Source organism: Toxotes jaculatrix, chromosome 17 (genome assembly GCF_017976425.1).
Source record: "Toxotes jaculatrix isolate fToxJac2 chromosome 17, fToxJac2.pri, whole genome shotgun sequence".
NCBI lineage: Eukaryota > Metazoa > Chordata > Actinopteri > Toxotidae > Toxotes > Toxotes jaculatrix.
This window is the reverse complement of record NC_054410.1, coordinates 154,887-165,195: the sequence shown is the minus strand read 5'-3', so window position 1 is coordinate 165,195 and position 10,309 is coordinate 154,887. Positions and strand designations below refer to the sequence as shown.

At 46.5% G+C, this 10,309-nt stretch overlaps 1 protein-coding gene across 1 annotated transcript; it reads right to left on the bottom strand.

Moving 5' to 3' along the window:
• Window positions 1-77: 77 nt before the first annotated feature.
• Window positions 78-6,963, bottom strand: srp54 (signal recognition particle 54). Its single transcript, XM_041061207.1, has 17 exons — window positions 6,818-6,963; window positions 5,947-6,060; window positions 5,677-5,769; window positions 5,238-5,329; window positions 5,047-5,131; window positions 4,825-4,929; window positions 4,659-4,725; window positions 4,104-4,161; window positions 3,882-4,032; window positions 3,589-3,737; window positions 3,388-3,488; window positions 2,744-2,830; window positions 2,589-2,662; window positions 2,162-2,270; window positions 1,304-1,474; window positions 1,046-1,141; window positions 78-706 (listed from the first exon to the last, which is right to left on the bottom strand). The coding sequence occupies exons 3-17, from the start codon at window positions 5,752-5,754 to the stop codon at window positions 615-617; spliced, it is 1,515 nt and encodes a 504-aa protein (XP_040917141.1). The 5' UTR covers window positions 5,755-5,769; window positions 5,947-6,060; window positions 6,818-6,963; the 3' UTR covers window positions 78-614.
• Window positions 6,964-10,309: the final 3,346 nt, after the last annotated feature.

The following is a 10,309-nucleotide window of genomic DNA, read 5'->3' as shown; positions in this document are numbered from 1 at the left end:
CTCAGATCTGTTTCAGAAGCGTCTCGTCACTTCACTGCCTCAGCGTGACAATGGAAGAAAAACACAGCAGGTTTAAAACTGGTGCAATACAAATGTTTATTATATGACAAAAATACTGTCACTAACGTCACTGTCTTCATCATCATCATCATCATCACGTAGCATCAGCGTGTCCAATCAGAACTGACTCTGCACTTAAATCTTATACATAAACATCTGCTACAGAATTAAATGAAGGAGGAAACAACCAGCAACAGTCATCTTCCTCATCCTCCTGTTCATCACTTAAAGGAGCAGTCCAGTGTTTTTACTCAGCCAGATGTTTGGGATGGACATCAGCACTGAGGTCACGCTGACGTCCATCTGAAACAGATGTTTTCTAAACATTTTGAACTACTCCTTCAACATCTCGTTTTCTTCTTCTGGTGTTTTTCTAAAAACAGAAATCTTTGTCAGTGAAAAGCAGCGGAGCTAAAACTCAAACATCCTCCCCCATCTTTCTACACTTCCTGCTCAATCTCTGTCTAAGCCCCGCCCCCTCCCCCTGTACCTGTCAGGGGGCAGAACTTTAACTTTTTTTTTTTTTTATTTTAAGGCAGCTGATTGGTCCGTGTTCACATGTTGTTGAATCCCATCATGCCTTTCATGTTTCCCGCAGCTCCCTGCTGAAACTGGCGCATCATGGACTGAAGGCCTGCCATACCACCTTAAAGACAAACACAGGGTTAATTATTATTTATTATTATTGACTTTTTCGAAGCTCATCCTGTCACATTCAGTTCATTAAGAACTGTGGCTGAAATGATGCAGAGTGCTCGTTACTGCTGTGATGTCACATCGTCTACGGTTAAAAAAAAAAAAAAAAAAGTGAAAAGAGTGAAAACGATGATGATGGGTCAGTCAGCTTAAAAACGTCCTGAGCCTGGACCCTATGACCTCTCCTCCCGCACCATCATCAGGTCACAGTTTTAACGTATTAAAAGTCATTAATGATTATTGGTTATTGTCTGAGTATAAATGATGATGCAGGTGTATGTCGTCTCACCCATGTGGTGCAGGACTCTGGGATCCATCATTTTGGCCATCTGCTGGTTCAGTTTGGCCATCTGGGACGGGTTCACGTTCTTGGACATGTCTCCTCCTGAGAACAGAGACACCTTCAGTCATCACTGCCCCCTGCTGGAGCTGAGCAAAACTACAATGATCTCTGATCATTCACCTTCTGTAGTGACTTCTGCATCATGGTGTGACATTAAACAGCCTCCTCTACAGACCCCCCCCCCCCCCCCCCCCCAGTTTTTACCTTTAAATAGCCCCTTGATGCCCCCCATCTTCTTCACCATTTGGGCGAACTTGGTGTACTGAGTCAGTAGCTCCTGAACATCTCTGGTGGCGACCCCCGACCCCCGAGCCACCCTCTGGATCCTGTTGGGCTGCTTACTGAACAGTTTGGCTCCATCTTTACTGTCCAGTTCTACACGGACCACAGAGAGACCAGGAAAACCAGTGAGACCAGTGAAACCAGTGAGGGACAGTCAGGCTTCCATGACACATGCAGCCTGTGTGCTTTCACCACATCCGTGCAGTTTTCTTCTGACACGCAGACACTGGTCCACACCAGGCCTCCTCTATAAAGCTGGACTCTCAGTATGTGTTTAACATGAAGACGAAAACAGCATCTGAGAAACTGTGTAGCCCTGAACACCTGCACAGGCTGACGTGCACCTGTCCTCAGAGACTGCACTGCTCCAGGTTTCTACAGGGATTTGATCCTGACGACACCTGAGCGTCAGCTGCTGCTTCCAGTTTAGTAAATCACACGTCAGAGGGAAGATATCGTGTTTATTTAATCTTGTTCTGGCCATATTGGTCTCTTACTTTTATTTTTACTTACTACACTGTACTGTACCCTGCTGCTGCTGCTGCTAAATGCAATTTCCCCACTGAGGGACTAATAAAGGATTTTCTTATCTTATTTGACTCAGGCTCTGTGGGTTCTACTGTGGGTACAGCACAACACAGCACAGCAGAGACCTGGACTAAACTTCCAGAAAATTCCTTCAACACCTGTATCATCACCACGACACCTTGTACAGTGGAGGTCAAATCCTTAAAGTTGTGTGTGTGTGTGTGTGTGTGTGTGTGTGTGTGTGTGTCTTACCCTGGTCGTTCATGCTGTCCATGATGGTCATCAGTTTCTTCAGTCTGGACATTGATTCCTGTTCGTTTCCTTTGCTCATAAAGTCTGTCCCAAAGCCAGGAATCATTCCCTGAACACGACACAGACACGAGACAGTTACCGTGAGCACAGTGGGACAGCTTTAGTGTCTCAGCTTCATCAGGGTTTGAAATCCAGTCTAAGTCACATGATTCAGTCCAGCGGCTCAAGCCTGAGTCCCAAGACCAGAGTCTAAGTCTTCTGAATCAAGCCCAAGATCCATCCCTCAACTCCAGGTCCTCTAACCTGAGTCCCACGGCTTGTGTCCAAAACCCAGTGACTTAAATCTATGTCTTCAGTATGTGACTTCAGTCTGACATTTAAGTCACATGACTCAGTCTCAGGTGCCACACAGCAGGTGAGTGCTTACCATGATCTGCCCAAAGGGTCCCATCTTCATGATGTTCTGAAACTGCTCGTACATGTCTCTGAGGGTGAACTGACCTGGAGGTCAGAGGTCACAGGTCAGTCATCATACCCATAATGCACCGCGTGTTCTCCAGGTGCGTTTGTTTAGTCTCTCACCGTGTTTGAGTTTGTCAATCAGCTCCTCGTTATCGTCCAGTTTGAGCTCGTTCACTCGGTCGATCAGTCCTTCGATGTCTCCCATCCCTGAGGAAGAGGAGGAATTACTGATGGTTTCCATGGCAACACTCAAGACAACATATTGTATACTGCAGCATTGTTGGAAACAGGATTCATGTAACGTTCTGTACTGACAAATCATCAAAAAAGTCCAGGGACCGTGTTCGTCCGTGTGGAATTATCATCATCATCTTCATCGTTGTTGTTTATAATTATTATTATCACTGCGACCCTGAAGTTATCATATGGTCTAAGAACAGTAAAATTCTGTTACTGTGGAGAAAGAGATGAGACCTGTTCCTTCACAGAATCAACACTTACACACACACACTTTCTGTTTCAGACAGGTTCAATCTTTGCAGAGCTGTGAGCACAGCATCGATTGGCTGCGTCTGATCCTGCGGCGTGCCAGGACGGCCAATCGCAGTGTGTAATCAACCCTCACCAACCCGGCCCGTGAAGGCTGTTTGTTGTGTTAGCACATCTGCATGGAGCCATTTGTCCTTGCGTTGTATTTCCACACCAACAGTGTGCGTGTTGTCTGACCTTGTGTGTCTGACCTGGTCAGAAGTGAAGAGGATTACCGAGCAGTTTGCTGATGAACGGCTGCGTCTTAAACGGCTCGAAGTCATCGATGTGTTCTCCCGTCCCGATGAAGATGATGGGACTCCTGGTGGCTGCCACTCTGACAGGAAAGAGAAGAAGAAGAAGAATGTAAGCAAACAGGCTGAGGGTTGGTGTGACAGACTGTGACATCACCATGCAGCAGAGGATGATGGTCTTACGCGCTCAGGGCTCCTCCTCCTTTGGCGTGTCCGTCCAGTTTAGTGACGATCACCGACGCCACGTCCACTTTGTCTTTGAAAGCTTTAGCCTGAGACTCGCAGGCCTGACCGATCGACGCATCCATCACATAAACGATGTTGTCTGGTTGCTATGGAAACATGAGGAAGAGCTGAAGTACACCTGAGACTGGCACAGGTACCTGAACACACCATTACAATTGCTGATAAGAAGCCCATAGTGCTGCATTCAGGTACTTAACTACAAACCTGTGGTGGTGCATTCAGGTACTCACCACAGCGTTAGAGACTTGCAACATTTCCTCGAACAGTGAGTCTTCCTGTTTGTGTCGACCACTCGTGTCCACAATGATGATCTCAAAGTTCTCAGCTTTGAACTTCTCTACGCCCTCAGAGGCGATCACCACCGGGTCCATCTCTGTGTAACTGAACGCAACACACAGGGTTACAACAGCAGGCAGCAGGGGGCGCTCTGTGTGCGCGGACGAGTCACTCACCTTCCATAGAAGGGGATTCTGGCTTTGGTGGCGTTTTGTTTCAGCTGATCGAAGGCACCTACGAGAAAGGAGAGGAGGATCATCACCCTGACATGAAAACTAGACAAGGCAGAAAATTTGGAAGAAAATTTTTGTGTCGCATTTTAAACACATGAAATACTAAAACACGTGAAGCTGAAGGTCAGAAACTAAAAGCTGCTAAAATTTACAGTGCTGCAGTGAGTGGAATGTCAGCAGCTTCAATTGGAAGTCGAAGACTTAAAATATCTGTTGGATAGTAAAAGTTCAACTGTCAACTGAAAGCAGGTGCAGTGTCAGAGGAAGTGTCAGGGCTGAAAGCAAGGACGACAGAAAATCTAAGGTCCCAGAAAATCTGAACATGATAAAGTTTTACTGGCAGAGTGGAGTTTAAATAAAGTTTAGATCAGTATAAATGAAGTGTTCTGAGATCAGTGAGGTTCACAGAGAAAGGTGTACAATAGTAATGATAACATGCATGAGCATCGCAGGAGACACTAAATACTTCAGTGTGAGTCAGTGTGTCAGGTGCTGTACCAGCTCTGAAGGTGTCAGCACAGATCAGACAGGTCTTCCAGCCTTTCCTCTGGTAGTAATAAGCCAACTGCAGCAAACACAGCAGAGTGAGAACAGACAGACAGCAGGGGGCACTCTGTATCCAAATAAAGGCCGAGGGCGGGGGGCGTCAGGTGTGAAACATCACCTTGGAGCAGGTTGTGGTTTTCCCACTGCCCTGCAGACCAACAAACATGATGACGTTGTTCTTCCCTTTAGTGGGAGTCCAGGCCTTCACACCAGGGTCCACCAGCTGGTAGACAAACAGTCAAGTTTTATCAGTCAATAAAAGATGAATGTTTTTATCCTGGAAAACTCATTATTTATTTCCCTGATTCTTCCAGGTCTTTTCCAGGCCTGATGATCTGACCTTGACGAGCTCCTTGAAGACGGCGTGTTGGATCATCCTCCTCTTGTTCAGGCCCGAGGCCATCTCCTCCAGATCTATGGCAGACCTGCAGGGACAAAATACATATAGTTCAGCCACTGCTAGTAGACTGGACCGAACCAGGTTCAAATCTCAGACCAGGACGCAGGTTCAGATCCTGGATCAACACTCACTTGACGTTTTCTCTCAGCTGTTTGACCAGTTTGATGTTGACGTCGGCCTCCAGCAGAGCGGCACACACCTCCTTTAACATGGCATTTAACACCTGAAACACACAGACAGATCGTCACTGTCATATCTCACCTGTACCTGATGCTCCCACCGACGGTGAGGAAATCCTGTGCTCATCACAAAAGATGAAGCCATCAATCAACTTATCGATGCCCTGAAGATCTGACATCGCTGCCCAACTGATCCACTTTGACTCAGGAACAGGACAAAACTGAAAACCTGATCTGATTTACAGAAACTGTAACTCAAAGTTCATCAAATGAGAAAAAAGTTCACATAATCTGAAGGTATCACAGACTGTTGTTTAAAATGTCTTCAAGAGTTTGGTTTGCGAGTGTTGCCTCAGGACGTCTAAAATCCTGGTTCCAGTCTGTAAATTACCTCTTCATTGATGATGGTGGCGTTGCTGAGGGACCTCAGCGCTGAGGTGATCTTCCTCCCCAGGTCGGCTAACACCATGATGACGGCCTGGTCCTGGAAAACACAGAAAACTTCTTCTGAAGAATAATTCACACATAAACTGAGAAAAACAAACCTGAGCCTGATCTGAAAGCTGAGACTGTGGCAGAACCTGGAGCTGAGAGGACACTGACTGAACCCTCATCACTGACACTGATGCTAACAAAGCCAACACTGAAAGTACAGACTCACTGTGTGTGTATTACAACAGAAACTGTGTGGAGGGGAAACCCCCCTACTGAGCACGCTCAGTAAGTCAGCAGGTCAGCTGACAGGTGAAGGACAGGGCAGGCAGCCACACACTTCCTGTGCAGAGGAGAAAAACATCAAACAGTTCGATTAACAGAGAATTAAAGATCAATAATCTCAATAATAGCTTTGATTTCAAGAGGAAAGCAGAGTCCATCGCTTTAACACGAAGTCCCTGCACCTTCATCACACAGACAGCAACTACAGACAGACGGTCTCATATTTCATCAGCAAACTAATCAAAGATAATCAATCAGCTGAGAAAATCGATCGAACATCGTCTGACTACTCAACAATAAGAATAATAATAATAATAATAATAATAATAATAATAATAATAATAATAATAATAACGATCATTCCTCTGCTCCAGTGGCGGATACATATCACCTCTGATCCCATCATCCGTGTTTTAACACGTTTCAGTCCGAACTGAACCGGTTTGTTTTTAAGCGCAGTTCAGTGACATGTTGAGTTTAATCAGCTGTTTAAAGCCACAAAACACAAGAATGTCATCGTTCAAAGCCCAGCCCGCCTCTGATCACATCAACATATCGATAATCACACGGATCAATCCTTTTATCGGTTGATTCGCTTTAAACCAACATGTCAGCTGTTTACAGTGCTAACGTTAGCTTAGCAGCTGGCTTAGTCGTGGAGGTTAGCAATTAGCAGTTAGCTCAGTTAGCCCAGTTAGCCGTGTGATAGTCGTGTTAATTCGCAGCCTGTCAGCGGGGTAAACCGTCTGTGGCCGCAGCAGGAACATTTTCGGACTTAATCGCAGATCATCAATCGTAAAGTAACCGATTTTTACCGCCTCTCTGTGACTTTAATCAAGCAGCAGCCGAAACTCTCAGAGGAGCGTCATCCAAACCCGACCGGAAACACCAAGCAGCTCTTCTTCTCTTCTGTTTAACGCCGGTCAGAGCGCAGCACCGCCACCTGCAGGACGGAAGTCTCACTGAACATCCCCCTTTAAAAGTCAACGGTTAGCCTCAAAAGTTCTGGAACAAAGTTTTATGGGCTGATGAGACAAAACCTTTACCAAAGCGATGGAAAGGCAAAGGTGAGGAGAAAGAAAGGTTCTGCTCATGATCCCAAACACACAAGCTCATCTGCGAGACACTGTGGAGGTAATGTCATGGTTGGGCTTGCATGGCTTCTCCTGGGACGCGCGCATAGACTGTATCAGACAAGGACGTAGCACCCGTGACGTCACCCATTGGTTTCGGGGAGTCGGTTTTGTGACCAAACCATGGGCATTGCAGCTGCGCCATCTTGGATTTTAGTGGGAGTGTACTTTCCATATAAGAGGCGGTTACTCTACGGGTCAGCCGGCCGAGAACCCGCCAACTACGAGCAGCAATATTTAATATTTACCGGCTTTCACCGCTGCCTCCATCCACTATCCACTTACAGTTACAGCAGCACACAAACAGCAGCAGCCGCTGACCGACGGAGCTGCTCTGTCCATGCAATGTCGGACTTTTTAAACAGAAAAATGAGACCAAATAAAATTGTAGCCTAGTATTCACACAATAAACGGACTCTGAGAGCACGGAACACACCGCAGCAGCGTTCCTAACATTAGCTGCTCCGGTCCTCTATCTGTATCAGCAGCGACCAGAAATCGGCAATTAAGTTATAAGCCAGCGGCTAAATATGCTAACACATGCTAATTAGCGCAAACATCCAGGTAAAATAGTGAGAAATTTACTTACCGAAAAAACTGCGACACAGACTCCTTCGACGGTCGGTTAGTACAGTCTACACTACAACAAGCCATACTGTCACAGACACCTATCCAAACATTGGCAAACAAACACGGACACTGCAGCCCCTGTCAACCGCTGGAGGTAGCCGGAGGCCTCTGGATGTAGCCGCCTAGCCACGCCCTAATTTATGCAAGAATTTTAAGCCTAAATAACACTATAACGGTTGTGGTACAACCCCCCTCCCTCCCCCCACAGTGTTCACGGAGGTGGAAACTATCAATAGAGACCAAAAACAAAAAATGTACCAGGCTGTAAATATGTTTTTTAGGCTGTAAAGTTGGCTATTTTAACATGGGGGTCAATGGAGAATTGCTCTCTTCTGGAGCCAGCCCCCAGCGGCAGCCGAGGAACTGCAGCTGTGAATACTTAAATCTGTAAATATTGTAAACAGTCTTTTTTTTATTAGAATAAACATAAATCACCATTCAACATATGAACTTAAATTATTGTCCAAATATTAATTAACTAAAATTATATTTAGGCTTCTACAGATGCTATCAGATGCTAAGTTTTTTCACTGATCCAAATGTAAATACCTGGAAATAAAAGCTGAAATGCTGCTCTGTTGTCTCATATTCTTCTTTTGATGTCAAACAGTAAACACACAAATCAGTAAAAATACAAAGAGAAGCTTTTAATGCTGTTTACACCAAACAGAAACTGCAAAGTGAGGAGAGAAGATTAAATTCAAACACTGCACAAATTGCAGCGAATGGAATCATGTGGTGTGTGTGAGAATCCAGTGGAGAGCAGAAACAAAACAACCTCAGATCCCAAATTTCCCCAAGGGACCTCCCAAAGGGATTAATAAAGTATATTCTATTCTATTCTATGTGCCTGTTTCCCAATTGGCTGTGAATGAGATTTAAGTTGTATTCAGTGTGCATGTGAGTGTGCACGTGACCACAGATCATGCAGATCCTCAGCACTGAGGACTTTGTGTTCTGGCTGTGAGCTGCAGATTATTGAGTGTGTGTGAGTGAGTGTGTGAGTGTGAGTGTGTGAGTGTGTGTGTGAGTGAGTGTGAGTGTGTATAAGCTGTTGAACAGTTGCTTGCTCAGCAGCAGGTTGTGCTTTCAGGATGAAGTCTGCTGCTCTGGTTCTGCTGCTTTTTTTCTGTTGGTCTCCAGTCTTCAATCAGGGACAGTCGGAGGCTTCTGTCTCCCAGGAGGATGACATCGGGACGGGGGCCGTCCCTCCGGAGCTCCCTGTCCTCTGGGACGAGCTGCAGGGGCTGAAGGAGTTGGTCCTGAGCCTGAAGGCGGAGGAGGTGGAGCAGCGTCAGGCCTTGCGGAGCATGGAGAGCCGGCTGAGGGACGGAGAGGTGGAGGCCGAGCAGCAGAGACGCAGCCTGGAAGGACTGGAGGAGACGCTGGTCCGACAGAGGGAGGAGCTGCGGAGCGGAGAGGAGAAGACGGAGGCTGACAGGAAGCAGCTGATGGAGCTGAACTCAGATCTGACGAGGAAGGTGGAGGAGCTGGAGGAGCAGAGCAAAGGTGGGTGAGCGGAAATTGACACATTAGGCTGGTTAGTCCACAAGAGTCCAGGTCCTGCGCTTCCTCCACTGGTCCATCAGCGCAGGTCAGAGCCTCTCCTGCTTTATGACACCTGTGCAGATCAGCCGAGATTTCTTAGCATCCAAAACGTGGCAGGTACTGAAAGCTGAAAGTAAAGAAGTCAGAATGCGTGGCACACCTCGTGTGGGTCCTCAGACCTTCAGCCTGTTTGTCGGCCCGAGGAGTTCAGGATTCAGGGGCTGGGAAAGAGTCTGAGTGTGGCTGAGTCTTTGATCAGATGGGTCCTGACTGAAACCGTGGCCTCGGCGGTGTCGGTCTGTTTGTGTTCAGACGCAGCTCATGTGCAGCAGCTTGGGTTAAAGCCTGTCTCAGAATGTGTTAGTGTTTCTCTGAGCGAGGCATCAAAAAGAATTTTATTCTGAAACAGTCTCCCTGAGCCTGCGTGGGTTTCCACCAGCTTCCTCCCACAATCCCAAAAACATGCACACTACGCTCACTGGCTGCTCTACATTGTCCCTAGGTGTGTGTGTGAGTGTGTGTGTATGGTTGTCTGTCTTTGTGTGTCGGCCCTGTGACTGGCGTCCAGTCCAGGGTGAACCCCGCCTCTTGCCCGTAGTCCTCTGGGATGGACTCCAGCTCCTCGCCACCCTGACGGATCAAGCAATATAGAAAATCAGAATCAGAATCAGAAACACTTTATTGCCAGGTATGTTACACATACAAGGAATTTGACGTGATGTTGTTGGTGCAAAACAGACGAATTGGACTGACAAGTCCCATAACACACTCAGTTGAACAAGAAAAAAATTTTAATACTAAAATAAGAGAAAGAAGGAAGAAGTACAGATGGATGGATAATCTGTCATCAACAACCAATCATTACTTAGCAAACAAATCTCTGTTTTGCAGCAGCATCTGTTTCAGGGTCATATTCTTTATTTGAAGTTTTAGAGATTAGTAGCATGATGTGTCTCCCATTGCCATGGTAACGGTGCGTTGGTGTCTCCACAGCTC